The 22,699-nt window shown below is 35.5% G+C and overlaps 1 protein-coding gene across 3 annotated transcripts in view; it reads left to right on the forward strand.

The window, feature by feature from the left end:
- Positions 1 to 14,627, forward strand: part of LOC126972290 (protein fem-1 homolog C) — a 70,420-nt gene extending 55,793 nt beyond the window's left edge. For 2 of the 3 annotated variants that reach the window (XM_050818938.1, XM_050818939.1), the window contains exons 8-10: positions 4,834 to 4,967; positions 9,853 to 10,122; positions 11,511 to 14,627. In XM_050818938.1, the coding sequence (XP_050674895.1) occupies positions 4,834 to 4,967; positions 9,853 to 10,122; positions 11,511 to 11,759 (653 nt within the window). In that variant the 3' untranslated portion in view covers positions 11,760 to 14,627. The remainder of the gene's footprint in view (positions 1 to 4,833; positions 4,968 to 9,852; positions 10,123 to 11,510) is intronic. The other variant, XR_007731112.1, reaches the window with a different exon arrangement.
- The last annotated feature ends 8,072 nt before the right edge of the window (positions 14,628 to 22,699 follow it).

A 22,699-nucleotide genomic window follows, 5' to 3' on the forward strand; every position in this document is an offset into this window, starting at 1 on the left:
GAAATCGTTGACCAGTGCCGGGAGAAACTTGTGTCTTCTATCGAGTCCTCTCTTGAATTTCGTGGTCATTTGGAAGGCAAAGCCAAATTGGCTTCAAAGAAACTGGGCGTCATTAATAGAGCACGGCAATACTTCAAGCCGGCCCACATACTAGCGCTCTACAAAGTGCAGGTCCGGCCACACATGGAGTATTGCTGTCATCTCTGGTCTGGCGCACCCCCGTGAACGGCTGGATCACTTGGCGTTGCGTAGAGACGTCGCTTCATTGTGTGTCTTCTACCGCATTTATCACGGGGAGTGTTACGAAGACCTGTTTAACCTGATTCCTGTCGCCGAATTCCACCTTCGCACAACACGCCACAAGTTAGGATATCATCCTCACCATCTGGATGTGTGGCGATCCTCCACAGTGCGGTTTTCAAGGAGCTTTCTTCCACGTACTACAAAGCTGTGGGCTTCCTTGTGCGGTGTTTCAGGGACTATACGACATGGGTACCTTCAAATAAAAGCGCGTACACCTTCCTTAAAGGCCGGCAACTCCTGTGATTCCTCTGGTGTTGCAAGAGATTGTGGGCGGCGGTGATCACTTAACAACAGGTGACCCGTACGCTCGTTTGTCCTCCTATTCCATAAAAAAAGATCCGTGGGAGAACCGAAGTTACCGACGTAGTCCAAATGATTGCGAAACTGAACTGGCAGTGGGCAGGGCACATAGTTCGACGGACAGATGGCCGTTGGGGCAGTAAAATCCTTGAATGGCGACCACGTACCGGAAGACGCAGTGTCGGTAGGCTCCCCACAAGATGGATCGACGATCTGGTCAAGATCACCGGAATACGTTGGATGAGGGCAGCGCAGGACCGATCGTCGTGGAAATCTGTGGGGGAGGCCTTTGTCCAGCAGTGGACGTCTTACGGCTTATGATTATGATGATGAAGCAGTCCAATATTTTAATAATTAGTAATTTCTAAATCTTAAATGTTCTGTCATGTTATACAAGTTTCACTCTGCAATTTTGCACCAACGATATTTTATTTCAATATAAAATAGTCATCCCCTCAATACGACAATATCATATTTAAACCTCTATTATTAACAGATTTTATTTAATAATACAAGTATTTATAATACACTCATATCACTATTATAATATGAGATTATTATGATGGCAACTATGCATACATCAAACATGACAAACTGATCGTGAAGGAAAATTCAAGGGCCATAAAAGAAAAAGAGAGATATCAACTTCACCGCAAGTTTATCCGCAACCAAGAAAACAACAAACCATAAGCTCATCAAAGAACGACAAAATAAATGCATTCGATATTATGAAGAGTCGATCTCACTCTCATTCAACTACTTCAACAACGAAACAATAGCAATTATCTACCGGTGATCGGAATCAGAAACATAATAAAAAATATAACAATGAATCAATAGAAAGGAAACAACCTTCCCCAAGCCGGCTGGTCCCCGTGGGGAAAAAAGACCACAACCCTCCAGCGAACACTAAAATATCGACTCCAATGATAAAATACTCACAACAAAATCTAAAGATTGGTACATTTAACGTAAGATCTTTGGCAACAACAAAACGATTTATTAAACTGACATATCTGCTCCACAAAATAAAAATTGATATATTAGGCCTCGCAGAGGTTAGGAGAATGGGCTGTGCAATTGAAGAACATGAAGATTACATCTTTTGTTACAAGGGCGAAACACTAGGCCTCTATGGAGTTGGCTTTTTAATAAAAAAAGAACATAAAAAATAAAATAGTAAGTTTCTCAGTGATTTCAGACAGAGTTGCTGTATTAAAAATGAAATTTGACAACCACATGCTAACAATAATACAAGTGTATGCACCAACTGAAAGTGCAACAGATGAAGAAATTAACTCATTCTATGAAACTTTACATGTAGCTCTCGGCACTGAAGGAGAAAATATTCTAGTTATCGGTGACTTTAATGCAAATATTGGCCAATGGAGAAAAGAAGATAAAGACAACTTTATTTTAGGAAAATTTGGATACGGAAACAGAAATGAAAGAGGAGATAAACTAATTCAATATGCACTAGAACATAAATTGTCAATAATGAACACCTTTTTTAAAGCACGAGAAAACCGTAAATGGACCTGGCTCTCCCCTTGTGGCAACATAAAAAATGAAATTGATTTTATTCTATCGAACAGTCCTAAGCAGATAAGAAACGTGGAAATATTACATGGATTAGGATTTAGATCTGACCATCGCTTGGTAAGAGCTGCCTACACACTAGATCAAGGCAAAAAGAGTAGAATATCCTTCAAAGCACAACCTAAGCCTCTCAGGACGGAAGAGGATAAATCCTCGTATCTAATAAACCTCGAAACCAACAAAGGTCAACTGGAAACACAACATGAAGAAGAAGAAGATATTCAAACTTTATACACTAAACTGGTCAATATTATCAACACCAGCCTTGTACGTAATTCAAAAAATAAAGAATCAATAACCATCCACAAAATACTTAGTGAATCTACTCGAACCCTCCTCACAAGACGAACTGAACTTTTAAAAACAAAACAAAAGTCGAAAGAAATGAAGGAAGAATTGAGCAGATTATTTAAAGCTACAAGCAGGGCTATTGATAAAGACTACAAAAACCACAGGAACAAAATAATTGAGACTAGTCTAAAAGAATACAGAAGCACAAAGAAAACTGACCACGCACAAAAATTGGATTACAAACTTAAAAACAAAATCAGAAGAAACCAAGAGTAGACCAGACATCATAAACGTTACCACAAATTTCTATAAGAAATTTTATGAAAAATCATCAAACTCAGCATATTGTACCACTACAATCAATAAAACAATGGGATATCATTCAGACAGAAGCAACCCACCACCAGTAAATATTACGGAAGTCACCAAACACATCCTAAAACTCAAGGCAGATAAAAGCCCTGGTCCTGACGGGATACAAAACGAAGCCGTAAAAACTGGAGCTGCCCTGCTAGCCCACCCACTTACATACCTATTCAACAAAATTCTTGACACCGGTAAGGTACCAGATCAGTGGAAGAGATCAGACATAATACTTCTATACAAGAAGGGAGATCCCCGAGATATAGCTAACTATCGCCCTATAAGCCTTTTATCATGTGTGTATAAACTGTTCACGTCAATCTTACAAAGTCGATTAAGTCCGGCAATCGATAAGCTCCATCCGATAGAACAAGCGGGATTTCGGTCCGGATTTTCAACAACGGACCACATACAAGTAATGCAACAAGTGTTAGAGAAATACAGGGAGTTCAACAGGCCACTATATATCGCTTTTGTCGATTACGCCAAAGCATTTGACACGATTTCCCACGACTCTATTTGGGAAGCTCTGTATAAATGTCACATAGACGAAAAGTATATACTAGTGCTAAAGAGCATCTATAAGGAAAGCGTAAGCCAAGTCAAATTAGAGACACGAGGCCCAGATATGCTGATTTGCAGAGGAGTGCGACAAGGAGATCCCCTATCACCCAAGTTATTCATAATGGTAATGCAACACATCTTTGGTAATCTCAACTGGCAGTGGGAAGGGATCAAAATCAATCGAAATCGACTTACTCACCTCAGATTCGCGGATGACATTGTTTTATTTGCAGAAACAAGTAAGGGATTAGAAAAAATGTTAAATACCTTGAACACAAAAAGCGAAGAAGTAGGTCTTAAAATGAATGAAACTTAAACCAAGGTATTGACAAACAGCCACACAAACATAATCAACTTGAACGGAAAGCCGCTTGAATATGTCAAAAACTACATATACTTAGGTAAGCAATTATCATTCGATGACAAAACCGAAGAACAAGAGGTCGAGCGCCGTATTAACATGAGCTGGAAAAAGTTCTGGTCCCTGAAAGAAATCCTAAAAGGAGAATTTCCCCTCCACCTAAAGAAAACCGTCTTAGATACCTGTGTTTTACCTACTCTCACATACGGATGCCAAACGTGGACGTATAATATAAAAATTAAAACTAAACTTGTCTCATGTCAGAAAGCAATGGAAAGGAGCGTATTAAAAATAAAAAGAATACATAAAGTAAAATGTGAAGGGATACGACGAAAAACAAAGGTTGTAGATGCCTTACATTACGCTCTGAAACAGAAGTGGAAGTGGGCTGGACATATAGCAAGATGTAGAGACAATAGATGGACCTCAGAGGCAACTATGTGGGAAGGGCCAATAGGAAAATGGAAAATAGTACGTCCTAGGAAAAGGTGGATAGGAGACATTCAAGCGACAGCAGGACACTTATGGAAAAAGATAGCAATGGACAGAGAGGCATGGAACAAGCTGGAGGAGGCCTATACCCAAGAAGGGGTTCCAATCAATAATGATGATGACAGTACATAACAACAGTCATTAATACAAATAAAAATTATATATATATTTTTTTTCTTATCTATGTAAATAATGCTAACAATAAGTAATATTTATTATAATAGATGTAATCATAAATATAACTGTAAGAATGTAATTTAATAGTAGATTGGAAATGAATAGGTTTTATTATTATTATTATATTATTATTATGATGGCAAAAGCGAACATCACGGGATCTGACACGACCTATTTTTTAGCGGTCGAGGGGTGGAGGGGTCGAGTAGTGAACATTGTGGAGAGTGCCGAGAATTGATTAAGTTAAGCTGAATGGTGCAGGGGACCGAGGTGAAGGGCACTGAGTAGCGAGCGGAGTGTTGCTCCCGCCTCTGGTCTGGTCAGTCCCATGTGAGCCAGTCTCTCTGTCTCGTGATCAGTCATCAGCCGGTCGTTGTCCCCAGAGGCCCGCGCCGCGCTGGCGCCCCGGCCGCAGCACCGGCGGCAGCTGCAGACCTTCGACCTGGCCCTGCGCTGCCTCACGCACGTGCTGCACCTGCTGCTGCGGACGGCGCGCGACGACCGCCAGCGGGACCAGGTCTCAACCCACACTCACTATATTACTTACAAACTATATTAATAATTTAAATTCTTAATTACTATTTTGGTAATTTAATTGTTAAAACAAAACTCGCACTTTGTGCAGGATGACATTGCCTATAATAGGGTGTCTGCATGTAACTTATCGGAGTGAAATTTATTTATTACGTCGAAAACGGTATCCGTTATAGATTATTATGTATATAATGAACTTATTAAACTTATTAAACGATAATGTGTTGCTCTGAAATAATAAAAGATTTATTATACTTTATAGTTTTTAACACACTTATTATAAGACATCACCATATTAAAACAAACCTGAAATAATAAAAGAAACGACATTAAACTTTATTCTTTAAATATGCCAACTCTTTATTAATTAATATTGATAGTTTCAACTTTCAATTCCAATCTTTTCATCTGTCCCCTATCCAATCACTATTGGATATCTCTTTCTTTAATTCGTTTGGTAAAATATTAACATCTTCCTTTAGGCAGCGCGGTAAAATTCACATTCAAGGTAATTAAGAAAATATGAATGTATTTTCTTTATATATATAATTTAGTGTAGAATCTTTTATCCGGGTAATTTAAATTAGCATGCAAGAAAAAATTAAATTAAATTAAAAAAAATCCTTAACACTATAATTTTTTTTGTCTATTAACCATTTAAACACAAGTCCAAAATCCATCCATCGTTCCAATGGTAAGTTTTTTTAATTTTAACGGTAGATGATTGAATTATTTTATACACATTGCATCGCTAATATTTAAATATAATGTTGTTCTGGGACTACTACTCAAAGACTAGTAGAAGAATTATCATTACGTAATCAAAATCATAATATCAATAAATTTCTTTAGTTCAATCTTCAAACAACAACCAATTAGCTTAATGTTCATCATATAAAATTTGCTCAAGTAAAATGAGTAAAGACAAAATGGATCATGACAAATTCTCTTAACAGCTTAGTATTTTGAACGGTGAAAAGGAGATAATATTTAAAAGAATAAATCGTTTGTATAATTTATCCGTCAATGTTTCTAGCTTCGAATCACGCAATAATGAACAGTTTTTAGCTTTTACGAGTCATTTAAAACAAATATTCATGAGAACAAAGAACTAACAGACTCACCGTATCCAATATTTAATGGGTAAGTTACCTGATTCCGCTTTAAAAATAACCGCAGGTATAATACCTACAGGTGATTCCTATAAAATTATTTGGAATTCACTAGTTAAAAAGTATCTAGATAAACGATCGTTAGGTACATAGAATTAAAGGCTTGTTCTCATTCCGCATGTAGTTTGAATACCTTTATTGAAAAATATTTGTCATGAATAGCCGCATTAAAGCAATTTGATATAAACGATTTATTAGATTTTATTGTATTGCACTGTGCTTTAAGAAAAATAGATTCTCAAACCGCACATTCATTCGAGTTATCCGTCCGCGATGTTGAAATTCCTTACTTGATAAACTTTATTCAAAATCAAGTTAAGATTTTAGAATGTTTAGAAAAAATACGTAATTCTAATATAAACACAGGCTTAGGGCTAACCCCGGCTGGGAACAAACCTACCGCTGCGACGCGCGTGAATCGCGCGCACGAACCTACAAATTAATTAAGTACAGCGTAAACATTTGTTAGACAGCATGGTGCAATCGTTTTGGAAGAAATGGCACACTGAATATCTGCATACGCTGCAGATTCGACAGAAGTGGTCTTCTCCTGATAAACCAGTGGTGGTCGGAACTATCATATTAGTTGGATAGGAGGACTTCCCACCGTTAAGTTGGCCAATAGGGATTATTACGGAGGTTTTTCCTGGCACCGATAATGTTTTTGGAGTTGCAAACGTTAAGACTACATTCGGTGTTTTCAAGCGTCCGGTTGTAAAACTTTACCCTGTACCAACTCAGTAATTTCTTTATTTTGCCGCTAGTTTATAAAGTTTACTTTAGCTTAATTTTAAGAAAAAAAAAATATTGAACTGACCACTCTTTGAGACATTTTGTTTTTACGTTTTTATTTTTTGAGAGAATTGTAAGTTACTCAAATGTCAATTTCCTTTACCGCTTAAATTTATTTCGTATGGGATTAATTAAGATTTTTCACTTGTACTTATTATGCCCCTTAGTAAGAGGTATAACTATAGATAATTGGTTGTACTCTTTTATTTAATTCACTTAACATTACTTCATTCATGTTGAAAGGTCTCCGACCTTGCAAGGCGGGGAGCATGGTGAAGCAGCTCATTGTATAGTTCACTAAAATATTAATGTCTGATTTATGTGGATAAATTATGACGGCATCTGATGCGTTGGGCCTTCTACTAACTTAAAATTGTATTTAGTTACGCATGAAAGGTCTAGATTGCGCTAGTTGTCGCGCATGCGCGCTGAATACGTCCGAATAATTGACTCGCATGCCAAAGACAGTAAGACAGTTGTCTTCGAGTGGTATGTCTTCCGTGATTGATTCTATATCTTTATAAGTGTTTTTGTGTACCACGTGTCCGCTGCATATATTTTGAAGACGCGCTTATGGCATCATTCTAATTCGCGACTATACCGTGGATGCTTCCTGATAGCTGTTTTTATCCGCTCTACTGCGCCAATGACAAGCCACGAATCAAGACTGATTTGCGAGTATTCCTCCTTAGGAAACTCTAGATTCAATACAGGTTAGTGGGTTGGTTCTTACATTAGTTGTCGCCATAATTATCCGCTACTTTTTTCGATTTACGTTCCCCGCGGTAGACTGTCTATTTACACGTCAGCCTACCATCATTTATGTGTAGAGTTTAAACGCCCTACCAGGTATTACTTATAATAATATGCCTATGTTGAATTGATTATTTCGAGACCAAAATTCTATGATGGCATGTGTTCATCGCTCCCTACTTCTCAAACAAAAATGGACGCTGACCTGAGACTGAAATGAGCCTGAGGGTGTTCGCTGTATTCCCAGTCCGTGATGTCATTAAGAAAATCGTTTATGCTATAATAACCTTTCCCACACAAACGTTTTTTAACAATTATTTTAAATTTCGTAACACATTTGTTTTGTACATTTTCTGGAATCATATTGTAGAAGCATATACATCGCTAAACAAAAGACTTACTAACTCGAACCAACCGAGTAGTAGGCATAACAAGTTTAAGTTTGTTCCTCGTGTTAACATTATAAATATCACAGTTTCTAGAAAATTCCTCAATGTGCTTATGAACATACAGAACATTATCAAAAATGTATTGAGAAGCAACAGTCAAAATGTTTATTTCTTTAAATTTTTCTCTTAATGATTCTTTAGGACCTAGGTTATAAATCGCGCGAATAGGCCTCTTCTGCAGCACAAAGATACAGGGACATAATACTAGGAAAATAACTAAAGTATACTTATCTCGCCGTATCTATGTCAGTTAACCGTCTAATTTTCTTAACGCATATGCTGCAGAACAAAGTCTATTCGCCAATCCTTCAATATGGGGGCCCCACTGCAATTTGGAATCAAGAGTAATGCCAAGAAATACAGCAGTTTCCACTGGTTTTACCACCTCTCCATTTAATAAAATATTCGCATCTACATTTCTGACATTTGGCGCGGTGAATTTAATATATTGTTTACCATTACATAATTTAAATCAAAATAGAAAGTCGACGAAGTGAATACGACGACCATTTTCGAGAGATTTTAATTTAAAAATATTTAGCCTCTGGCTGTATGATAAACATAGACCGCTATGTTTTGTGTATCAGAAATCGAGTAAAAGACCTTTGAATTATTTCTAACCTATCAACATTAATTTTGAAAAAAGGGGTCCCAAATCACACAAGCATATTCCTAATGCGACCGAACAAATACATTGTATAAACAGATGACAGAATTAATCTGTTTAAAATCCTTGGAGGTACGTTTAATAAACCCAACCATTGTCGTCGCCTTTCCAACAACTTCTTCTATATGTGGTTTGAATGAAAGTCTAGAGTCAATTAATATTCCTAGATCTTTGGAAGTATTTACTGCATTGATGGTAAGGTCATTAACGAAATATGTTATGGATATTACATTTTTCTTCCGCGTGATTTTAATATTTACACATTTATGAGCATTGAGGATCATTTTGTTACTTCTGCCCAGTCGCTAACACATTAAGATCTTCTTGTAACAACGCTCCATCATTATGTGACTTAATTAATCTGTACAACTATAAATCATCAGCATACAGTAGCTTTGCTATGCTTCACAACAGAAACTACGTCATTAATTATAACTACAAATAGCAAAGGCCCTAGGAGAGATCCTTGGGGAACGCCAGAAAAAGTGGTGTAACACATGGAGGTATAACCATTCGTGATGTCTCTTTGAGGTCTACCTTTGGTATGTCTTAAACCAAGATAATAGGGGGTTAGAGATGCCGTAGTTGAAAAGGTTAGTAACGAGTAGATTGTGGTCGACTTTATCAAACGCACTAATGAGATCCGTGTAGATGACGTCATGACGCTATCAGCTAGGTTATTAACAAAACTCATAAAATTTGCCACCAAGAAAACCATGCTGAGTGTTAAAAATATGTTCTTTAAAATGCCAAATCATAAATTTATGTAAAATTATTTCAAAGGCTTTCGGAAATATAGATAGTAGAGAAATGGGTCAATAATTAGAAACATCAGATTTATCTCCTTTCTTAAATATTGGTACGACATTAGCTAATTTCCACGTGGGAAAAGTAGATGTAAAATATAATTTTAAGTGGAATGGCTAGTAGTTGATAGCAACATAGCAACCGATTTGGGTATCGATCTATTTACTAAAAGAGAAGCAAATAGCTCATCACTCGTGTATCACCCTAACGGCCGGCGGTCCGTGACAGACGGAGGCGGGCGCGCGGCGCGTGGTGCTCCTGGGGCTGCGCTCGGGCCAGACGGGTGACTCGCTGCTGCACCTGGCGGCGTCCAGCCTGAACACGGTGCACACGGCGCTCGCGGCCCGCGGGCTGGCGCCGCAGCGCTCGCCGCGCGTGTTCCCCAGCGAGCCCGTGGTGGCGCTGCTGCTGCGCTGCGGCGCCGACCCGCGCGCGCCCAACGAGGCGGGCTCCACCGCGCTGCACGTCGCCTGCATACCCTACAATTTCTCCAACTCGGTGAGCCCTCCGACCCTATCATCATCATCTCGCCCGGAAGACGTCCACTGCTGGACGAAGGCCTCCGGCGAAGATCTCCACGACGGTCAGTCCCGCGCTGCTCTCATCCGACGTATTCCGGCGATCTTGACCAGATAGTCGGTCTATAATGTGGGGGGCCTGCCGACACTGCGTCTTCCGGTACGTGGTCGCCATTCGAGGACGTTACTTCTCCACCGGCCATCTGTCCGTCGATCTATGTGCCATGGGTTATGGGTAACCCATTCCCAATGGGTTATCCATACAATCCTATATTTTCTCCATACTCGGTCAGCTATCATACCCTACAACAAGTCCGACAACTTAGTCAACTTTCTTTATAATCATCTTTTTAATATCTTTTGTTTTGAATATAATCTAATAATAAACAAAACCAAAATCCACTCTGAGCAGGAAGCAGCTTCTGCTTTTCAGAAACTATTTTCTGACATTCATGTTTTTAGAACAAGCACTCTTGTCTCCTCCACTAGTGTTGTTGAGTCACTTCTTTTGGAAAATATTAACGAATGCAAACATAATTTCAAATTCAGTAATGTTAGCCCAGCAGAAATAATTAAAATTTCAGATCTTTATATATGAAAAATACTGCTGATATAATGGGAATATCTGTAAAAGTAATTGACGTCATAGCACCACTAGTTTTGCAATGCTCTTGGTATCTTCTGTAATTTATCTAAGGCTTTTGATTGTGTTCAACATTCAACACTGGTCAGGAAGTTATGTCACTATGTTGTAAGAGGATCTGCGCTCGATCTTCTGATCTCATATTTAAATAATAGGATTATGAGGGTTGATGTAAATGGCAGGAGATCTCCTGGGACTCCTCTCGGTATGGGGGTACCACAAAGGTCTATTCTTGGACCCTTCATATTCCTAATTTCTATAAATGATCTTTGGAACCTTGTTAAAAAAACACAAGGTAGTATTGTTTGCGGATGACACTTCGGTCTTATTCAGAGTAAAAAGAAGCCAAGTTTTATGTGGTAGTTTTTGACTTTCAATAAGTGATGTCGCATCCTATTTTGAATAAAAATGAATTTGAATATCTCACTCCATTCTACAATGGAACACGGAACGCTTGCTATAACCGATAGCGTCTCCTTCCAATACTACTATCTAACAAACAGAGTCGGATACTTTCAAGTCCGTCAAGGAGAACGTTAAGAGAGAACATACTCCCGGCCGAAAGGTCGGCAACGGATCTCTCGGCGCCCGGTGTCGGTCGCCTCACCGCTTCGCGAGCCGTGTGCTCGTTTATTCCCTGTAATATAAATTAAAAAATCCGTATGTATTTGTAGTCGCATTTCTAATTTGTGGGCGAGTACATTGAATGTCCGGGTCGCCCGCAGCTGGTGGAGGCGCTGCTGGCGGGCGGCGCGCACCTGGACCAGCTCAACAAGTTCTCCAACTCGGCGGGCGAGCTGCTGGCCCTCAACCGCGCGGCCCGCGTGTGCCCCGCGCGCCACACGCCGCTGGCATGCCTGGCCGCGCGCGCGCTGCTGGCCGCCTGCCCGCGCGACCTGCCCGCGCCCGTGCGCGCCGCTCTGCCCGCCACGCTCATGGACTTCCTGATGCTGCACCGAGAGCCCGCCGCCTGACTCGCGAGCCACACTCGTTTCCAATAAACATTCAATTACATATATTGCATAATTATTTGTTTTATCAACCAGGTTCGTGCCCGCCCCCGCCGGTCTCTATGATTGACATCTGGCCACTTTCGTGACTTTTGAACGCTTTCTGGACGCTAAAACAAAGTTAAAGAAACACGCAGGACGATCTATGCCCGACTTTGGTAAACCTTTTGACAGAGTGGACCTAAATAGCTGTTAGAAAATCTCGTGAGGGTTCAAATGTTAAGGTAGTGTTCGATGAGATGAGTCGAAAGTTTCATATATTTCATATGCGGGATACCGCAGGGGTCAATCCGGGAACCGCTTTTGTTTATACTGTTTGTTACTGATCTTCACAAGTGTTCCAAGGTCATAAAATTTCTTTAATATGTTATGAATTTCTTGAATATGCACACGACCTCAAATTTTGTTTTCGACCTCAAGTATTGGCTTCCTGATCTGAAATGATGCTATTATGCATGTCAAAAACGTTACGTAGCATTGTACTTAGTACCCGTTCTACTATATACAACTTTTTCAGACTGTATGTATTTGTCTGTATGTATTTTCTTTTTTTAGTTAAAGAAACTATCAAAACATCAATATGGCTTAAGATCAGATAAATCAACAGGGGCTACAGTATCAAATGTGGTAGAAAACTACGTCGACGTAATTCTGGACCTTGTGAAAGCCTTGGACATACAGATTCTACGACTTTATACCACTACTATTAGACAAAATGGTTATAAAGGTGACATGCACTTTTAAGCATTTTCTTACAAACAGACAGCAAAGTGTAAGAATAGATAAATTAAAAATTACCTTAGCCCGTTCCATCCAGTAACTTACGGAGTACCCCAGGAGAGTGTCCTCAGTCCTACAAGGTTTCTGATTTATGTGAGCAACCTATGTCATCTCAATTCAACTAATTGAAAAACATTTATGTATGCTAATTATTCATGTCGGTTCTCAAAACAATGTATATCACTTCAAAACAAATTTTCTGCGTTTAATGACATAATAATTGTTAGAAAGTCTTCACACAAACACAGGATGCTGTTGGGTTTGTAAAACGAGAATAATAAAATACCTAGGAGTTGTTATAGATAAGACATTTATTTGTTATTAAATTATATTTTAAATTTATTTACATATCTACCTATAATTGTTATTGAATTTGCATAGACTACGGTTGCCTCTGGAAATAACATGGCATTTAAAATACAATTACAATTATTTTTTCGGAAATCCAATAATCGCACACTAATACATAAATTACATACAAAAAATAAAATATATATCTAAGTGTACAGATAACTTGCAGGTTTACACATCATTCATTAACTGTTATCTTTCTTACCATATTATACAAGTTGGATTACAGTCCTTTAGTTAAATTACAGTGTATCAAATATGTTATGTATCAAGATAAGATACAACAGTATTTACTCATTATATTATTAATTTTAGTATATTTGTTATTTTTTTTAGCCCATCTGCACTAATGTCCGAGTCTAGTATTTTATTTAGGTACTCACTATATTCTCTTGACATTCGCTCGATTGGAGAATTTTTGCCGAGGTTTATTTGTATTAACTTTTATTACTGTAAAAAATTGGGCGTTGGCTTCAAGGGGCAGTACGATGTACATTAATACACAGTTTCGTCAGCAAGTCTGGGCTATCAATTAAATTGTGAAACAGTTTATGTAAGAACTTAAAGTCTAACAATATTCGCCTCTCTTCTTAACGTCTGTATTTTAAAGAACTCAAGCCGGCTACACTAGGTGTCCAATATTCTGGGTGTATGAAATTTGTAAGATAAATATCGTAAAAACTGTTTTTTTAATACTTTCTATTCTTTTTATGTGGATGTTATAGCAAGTGGACCAGACGTGAAACAATACTCGAGCTTGCTTTATTTAAGACAAGATATAATAAGAGTAACTGGCTTAATAAAATGCTTTCCTTGTCGCATCACAAACCCTAGTGTATTGAGTGCAGAATTGGCAATTGTATCTATGAACCGTAACTGTTTATCATTTGTAATAAGTACCTAAAGTTCTGATTTCATCAGTAGTTGTTAAAGTTATATGGGCAATCTTGTATTGGTCAGCACGTTGATATTTATTTTTCATGAAACTGTAATTGAGAAGCATTTCTCAGTATTAAGATACATTTTACTATATTTACAAAATTTAGTTAGGTTATTAATGTCATCTTGTATGTGTCAGCACGTTGATATTTATTTTTCATGAAACTGTAATTGAGAAGCATTTCTCAGTATTAAGATACATTTTACTATATTTACAAAATTTAGTTAGGTTATTAATGTCATCTTGTAGTAAATGACAATCATTTTCATTTATTATGGTTCAGCCTATTTTTAAGGCATCGGCAAATAGAAACATGTTGCAGTTCTGGATAGCTTTAGGAATATCATTATTAAATAAGTTGTAAAAGCTATTTTAAATGCTAATCACTATAAAACCAAATGAATTTAGTTTATTTATGTACCTACCTATGTAAAGCATTAATTATGTAAAAGCTTAACATACTATCGTTTAAAATATGTCGAATAGGTGTTCTTTTTAATATTTTTTATTTAAACTACTACATTTTTTTTGTGAAGTTACTTTAAATAGATTTTAGAAATGGAATTACTTACTTCGAATTACTTTACAAATGTTAAGTGTAGTCTTTTAATATAGTCTTTTTATAAATGTATCTCGCTTTATAATCTGCGGCTAATGTAGAACTGGTTTCACAGTTGATGTGGCTTGTTAATTATACCTAGCTATAATATAATGTGTTACATACGTTTTGTTGGTCCCAATAAAGTAAAAAAATGTGTTGACCTCGTGTTTTGTTCAACATAACTATTTGCTTTTACCCTTAACAAGAATTTGTAAAATGTTAGAAACAATAACGAAAACAAATGATCACAACACTAGACAAAGAAAGAGTGACAGTAGGGCTGCCATTCTAGTTTCGTGTTCTTAACTCAATTTCGACATTTTAGCTCTTTATTTATATTATTAAATAAAAAGCTACCTAAATAACATGGGAATTTATTGATGAAGAATGTATTAAATTTTGGTACGCTAAATAGTTTATCTTTAATACGTCTATTTTGGGCTTCATTTATGTCTTCCACATCAACCAGACCATGAAATCGTAACATTAATCTCTGAATCGTTGTGCCTCACAGTTAGTACATTACTGTCTTGATATAAAACAGAGGTAGGATACAAGAATAAATGGAAGTGACTCATCTTAAGTAGGTATGGCTCTTTGAGCTCTTTCTTCTGTTATGAATTGAGTTTTTGCAGCACCTCCCCACGACATACAGTAAGAAACTAGAGATTCGCACAAGGCATGCTAATAATCTTCATTAGTTTAGGATCTGCAGGATGACAAATATTTTTTAATAAAACTATCAGTTTACGAATTCGCGTACTTAAATGAACAATATGTGGTTCAAAATTAAATTATTATCTAAGATGACATCTATGACACTATGGCATAGGCATACGAGGCACACCACACGAATGGTTTAAATCGTATTTAGAAAACCGCGAACAATACGTCGACGTAGAAAATTGTGACCATAAAACAGGGCTAGTAAGCTACATCAGATCGGACATAACAACCATGACTAACTCAATACCCCAAGGAAGTGCCCTTGGGTGTATTTTGTTTTTAATTTATATAAATGACTTGCCGAAAATTTTTGACAAACATTGTATATTATTTGCTGATGACATTTCTTTATTAAGTAATAAAGGAAGTCCTTCAACAAAAAAATATAATTATAATGATAAAATCACTCGACTATTAAATGACATTACTGACTGGATGAATGACCATAAATTAGAAATAAACTATAATAAAACAAAAATAATCCAATTTCTACCGAACCAAAGGAAACCATTAAATATTAAATATACTTTTAAAAACACGGACATCGAATGCGCCGAGAAATTAACATTTTTAGGCATTGAAATCAACAAAAACAAAATTATCGAAGTTTATATATGGACTCAGAGAACTAAAAAGAACTACCAACTTAAGAACCGCACTCCCCGCGTATTATGCTTATGGCTACGCATTTTAGAGGTACGGAGTTATTCTCTGGGGAAACAGCACAAATGCCCAGGATCTATTTATATTACAAAAAAAGTGCATACGAATACTGGCCATTTAAAAATAACAGACTCATGTCTACCCCATTTCAAAAAAATAAATATTCTAACCCTACCCTCCAAATATATCTTCGAAATATGCAAATTTGTTAAAAATAATATACACAATTACACAAAGAAAGAAAATAAGCCCCGTCGATATCCCGAAAGATATATAAATAAATTAAACGTCCCAAAATCAGATTTAGTACTACATACATCGAGTCCTTATGGAATGTCTATAAAAATATATAATAATCTGGCAAACAAAATTCGAAGCATAAATGATGAAAATGAATTTATTAAAACACTGAAAAACGTTTTATTAGAAAAATGTTACTATGTCGTAAATGATTTTTTAAACGAGCCACACTAAAATAAATTAAAATATGGGTCTCCCTACTACGGTCTGCTGTTCAGAACAAATTGCGACACCCAAACTGGGTATCCATAATATACTGCCTTGTATAATAATTACAGTATTAACTTCAAATGTTATATTTAAGGACTATATTTATGGAATTGCATTAAATTGAAATTAATATAATAAATATTTTGCTGTTGTAGTTCCGTTGAATATTCGACAATTACATGAAGAGGAAGTCGACAGCGCAATACAGGAACAAGAATTAGCTATGATATGAAAACAATCTACTGACGGTTGGAAGTTTTTTTTTTAATTGAGATTGTCATATAGTTTACAAAGTGAGCATTTACAAAGGCTTCGTTCGAACTCCCTCCCCAGAACGTGCAAGCAGTATCGTCGGCGAATGTAATTATGCGGCCGTTGTGTATTGGCATGTTACATAACTGATTGATGTAAACTAAGAAGAGAGTTGGACCGATTATACTCCCTTGAGGGACGCCATAGATAACATCGCGAGGGCTACTGGTGATATCATCAATACGCAAACACTGAGATCTCCCCTTTAAATAATCATCTAATAAGCCCAGCTGGTGGCCTCGTACACCTAACTGGTCGAGCTTTTTTACTAAAATCTCAATTGATACCGTGTCGAATGCTTTGGCAAAATCTAGGAAAATTGTAAGACATTTCTGCACTGCGTCCAACTTCCCTGCAACAGTGTTTATTAGCTCAAAGACTGCGTCAGCAGTAGATAGAGTTTTTCTAAAATCGAACTGATTATTAGATATAATCTGATTTTTTTCTAAGTAATCGATGAGTCCGTTATAAAGAATTCTTTCAAGTATCTTAGAAAGGGAAGGGAGTATAGCAATAGGTCGATAATTTTTTATTACTGTCTTATCCCCACTTTTATAGATAGGGACTAGCGGGACAGCTAAGATCTCTTTATTCTCTTTTATTATTTTTGCATTAAAATTAACCCACCCAACCGAACTAGTATTTTTGAGAGAGTTTATTAGAATTTTAACTTTGCCAATGTCAGTTTCCAAAAGGCCAAACGATGAAGGAGGAGAAGGTAACGTTTCTAACCGGGAACATGTTGGGTAAATTAAATGATTTATTGAATTTGCCATGTCTTTTCCTATATTCGCGAAGTAATCATTCATAGAATCAACTGCGGTTAGTCGTGTAGGGTTATTGGCTAATAATTCATGACTTGTGTTTGATTTCGATTTATAGTTTGTGATCAATTTTATAGCAACCCAAGTCTTTTTTACACTTGGTTTACTCGAAATTTCCAGTTATGACTTTTCGTATTGGGTTTTTAATTTTCGGAGCAATGTACAGTACTGTACAATGTGAAATTTCTGTATCTTCGATAAGTCACGCTAAGTATTTCATTATGAGGATCCGTTTTCAGCTTAGCGTGCATTTTATCCCTCGTTCTCAAGCAACGTAATAGGCCAGGGGTCATCCATGGTTTTATAGGCCTCTTACTACGTGGTAAAGTTACCGTGCAAGAATGTTTAACAATATTTTTCGTAAGTATGTCTACTAGCATAGAAGCAGACTCGTTGGGGTCATTTGAAGTCAGGAGTGGCACAAGGTCGACTTGTTTCAGGTCCGATGAGATACCATGGTAATCAATTTTAGTAATTTTATGTTTTGATGTGTTTTGGTTAATGCGCCTCCTTAGATCGATAGAGAACATCACGCTAGAATGATCTGTCAAACTATTTTTTAAAACTAGGGTAGTACAAGTGAGGGTGGTTTTTACTAAAACATGATCGAGACAGTTTTGAAGTCTAGTAGCTATGGTATGGACTGGAAGCAGTCCATGCAGCCTGGCGCTACTCTCTAATAAACTCGAATGTGTTTGGCATTGCACTAAAACTAATGGCAGCAAACGCTGTCTCGCTCTAACATATATTCGACTCTTTTGATTGTTTTGGTTTGATTGTCATGTGACATGTCATTAATTGAAAATAAAAGTGACTGTTTACAATTTTTGTTACGAATTTTCGCTTTCTTTTACTTTATTCGTGTATTATTCAGGGCAATCTGCTTAATTATTTATAGAATAAATGCGTAAGACTTTCTAATCTATATACTAAAATTAATAATTGTAGTGAAGTACCCTTTATTTTATCATAAAACTAAAGAGTATTTTGAATCAGATAAAGAAAATAAAAATTAAAGTTTTTATGTATGTATTAGGAGTAGTATGTTAGTATGCAGTATTAGGAGTACAGTAATAAAGTTTCATTTAAGTTAATATCAGTTTATAATTTCGTCCAGTCACAATTTGAGGTTGATTTTACTTTTGAAATCAATGATATTTAAAAGTATACATAGGTTACCTAGACAACATTCGGTGTTTGTAAATGATACTCAAACGCACACAATATGAATAATTTAACATTGCAATAGCACACTACATTACGATTACACGTCAAAGAAGGATAGTAAATGCAATTATCGCAAGTGAAAAAGAGATAATAATATAATAATTTGCTAATTGCTTCGTATTTGCATAGCAAAAACACAGAATCATTTACCATACACCGTGATTTATGCCTAAAATACGATTAATTCATGAGTTCATGTAATAAAATTAAAAAGTAGTAAAACTACATTTAAATTAGGTAAATTAGGTGTTATTGATTTAAAAAAAAGAAATATTTATTATAATATATAGCCATATTAATGATATAAATTATTTGTACATAAAATAATAAAAAACATACAGACATATCAAAACAAAACCGAAATGTATTAACAGTAAGGGTTCCATTTTTACAATTTTACTAAAGACGAGAAGGCTCGCAAAAAGTTTTAAGTTTACAATTATTATTTCTTGTATATTATATTATTTTTGAATGTATTTTTGTTGAGGGTTTATTACAGTAAGATAATGGAAGAAACAGAAAGTGATCCACTGATTCCTCTGCAGTTAGCAAGTGATATACCGAAAGGGCAGTGTTACTGAAAAAACTCCTACGCAAGCAGATAGCACTTACTGTCTACGTCCGCTACCTACCCTAAAACTTGTTTTTGTAGATTGATAGTTCAGCTATACGCACTTGTTTATTAAAAATATTAAATTTCGTATTACATTCACTGCAACAACGCCTTTTTTACGTCATTTCCTAAATTGTCCTAAAATATACTACCTCGATCATCCCGCAGCAAACAGGGTAGTTGCGGTATATTCGGAGTATTATCGTATCGTTCCAAATATGCCGTTGTCGATTTTGTGAGTAGAACTCCTGGTACGTTCCATACATTCCAAGGTTAAGTACTAATAAAATATCAAATAGCCTGCTATAACTAATCTCATTCTATACCACCTTTTTTATAAGACTTTGAAAGCCAGAACTTATTATAATCATCATAATATTATTTAAGAAAGACGCCCACTAACTAACAAGAAAACTCAAGTTCCGCAATCAAGCGGTTACGAACGCTATGTATTCTGCCTATGATTTCACTTCTGGTTGTTTAATCTATGACACACACTATTTGCCCTTGTCGCGCTGCAGTTGACATCATATTCTCTATCTTGCTCGAACCACCATGTTAATAATTCGAGATTTATTTGTAAATAAGAAATAAAATCGTGATAAAATACAAATACGACGTTCTTTTATATAATTTCGTATGGTATGAAATACCTTCACTCTTATATATCTTGAAAACATAGTTTTTACATTTTGTTAACACACAGGTTGGCATTTTAGATTATTATTGTCACGCCGCGAAAACGTTCTGCGTAGCTCGCTGCTATTAGCCGACTAAATGAAATTACGACAATTGTCTGAATTTGTCTGCAACATTTTGCGCACGCTAGTGCGATATCTATCCTCTTTATTGCATATAATATCATTGTTTGAAATGGTCTCTTTTCGTTTTCAATTTAATCATAGAATTGAGCACCTGTCATTTAAAAATTATAGTGACGAATCTGTCGACGAATCAATATGGATTAAATGTTCTCTACCGACAACCGTTCTGGTTTCCATTGAGCCGTAATTATTTAAAATATTATTTCTACTTCCGTTATGAGTGTGTGTCCTTACATCCCCCGCTCGTCACGCACGCGCTTGGCTCGAGTTGAATTTCTATATTTTGTAAAAAATTTCGAAAATCACAATAAATATGGAAAATGTAGCAATAGAATAGAATATAAATTTATATATTTTAGCATTTATAACATAACATGTTTAAGCAACACTTGGGATACGTCATGAAGGTACACATCAGTTCGTTAAAGGGCTTTGGAATGGAGGAGAAGAACTAATAAGAAACTTCCAGCACATCTACGGGACGGAATATTTAAATACGGTGACAGTCCCGTGTATACGAGACGTATGGCAACTCTACTTAATTAATTATTCAAAATACTAAGAACTATTCAATCCCATTTGTCGTATGATGCAATAAAAAATTCTGTTAAATATGTGGTTTAAAATTTGGCTGGTCAGATGGGAGTTAGAGAATTTTCATGGCTAAATTATTTTTGGATAAAGAAAGGTAAGCACTTATGAACAAATAATAAGGTAATAATAATGCTTAAAGTGATAGAGAATTGATTTAATTCATCTAGAGTAAAAATTATAATATTATAATGTATCTGTAGTGTTTGCCACTTTTTTATTGATTGTCGATATTTTATTTGAAATTATTATTAAATTAATTTTTATTTATTTAATTTTTATGGTAACTATCTATATTTTTGATCAATAAGTTTATTGATCTTAGTATAATAGTTTATGAGTTTATTAACCTTTGAAATCCTATTTATTATATTGTATTGTGGTTATGATGTGAAAAAAATATTTAAAGCCTAAAAATTAGGGTCAACTAACTTCTGTTAATAAGTATTCTATTATAATTTCAGATTCAGGACCCACGCCTACGACTTTATTGCAATTTCTGAAAAACGAATATTTGGTATTCGTCTGAACCGACTGTCTAAGCCTAAACTACAACGCAAAACAAAACTATTAATAAAATATTAATTACGAGTATGTTAATTGTTTTTTTTTTGAGATAACTAAAACGTATCCCTTAGTTTAAATTAGTAAGACTTTGCTTAGGTCCATATTAAATAAAAAAAGAGAACCTTAAAATTAGAAATTATTTATATTAATTTATATATATATAATTATCTTATATATATAATTATCTAATTCTAATCTATTAATTATATAATTATCGATAAAAATTATTGATTGATTCCAACCCTATATATTTATTATATTGGCACTCCCGTCTCTTGAATGTAGTAGTGTTTTAATTCTCTTTGGTCTATGCGCGGAAGTAAGATTGAGATATTTTTGTAAATTCGGATCTGTATTATTATGTTTAATGACTTAGGGATTCTAACAAGATATTTAAAGATTTTATAAATACATCAATATGACGGAAAGCTGGTTTTCTGTATATGGATAGGTATGATTGTTTCAGCATTTTGTATTGTACTTACAAGGCAGTTGGCCTCATTGACAGTAGGTTCAAAACTGTTTGCTATCAAGTCTTATTCCACATTAAAAATAATATCGTCATTTTGATTATAGTGCGTTCACAGTTATTTTACCTCTAGCCGTTAGGCTACCTAACCTGAGCGTTATATTGCCATATTTAGTTTCTATGACTCCCTCAAACAACAAGTTAAATTTTACGGTATTGATGATATTTTTTTTCTTTCAATCTAATAATAAGACGGTTGAACGCATTTAAATTTATATTTGGAGTCATTACATAAATTTGCTTACCAAATTTTAATTTTTGTTATTCAAAGGTTAATTTTCAATAATAATTAGATCAGTGTGATATATTAATTATTATAGTCTGTTTTATAATGTTGTCCATATAAATGTGGCGTACAGAGAACCAGCTCGTTCCGAGAGATAATTCGTACAGATGGGGATCATCGTAGGTACGTATGGACGATTGAACTTAATGGTTTTTATGCAGTGAATGAATAGTATCTGGTAGAAGAGTAGAAATAATACGACAAGTTATTTTAATAGTTTTAGTATTCGGATTCCGATGATAAAAAATATACCTATCTTATAATATTATTATACATATCTTATAATATTATTTATACCTATCTTATTATATTAATTACCGTTTGCTTTGTTACTTTATATATATACCTTAAAGATATATACCTAAAGGTATAAGACTATACCTTCTATACCTATTCTACCTATCTAATAATATTATTTTAATATAAAAAAACAATTAAGTGATCGGGAGATTTCCGTCAGGAGCGAAGTTCGTTATTCCAATTTAATAAACTGTTCAGTAAGATACGAAATTATAATAATTACAATATGAAAATAACTCAAAAAATATATGTAAGCTTAT

This window comes from Leptidea sinapis, chromosome 26 (genome assembly GCF_905404315.1).
Source record: "Leptidea sinapis chromosome 26, ilLepSina1.1, whole genome shotgun sequence".
Lineage (NCBI taxonomy): Eukaryota > Metazoa > Arthropoda > Insecta > Lepidoptera > Pieridae > Leptidea > Leptidea sinapis.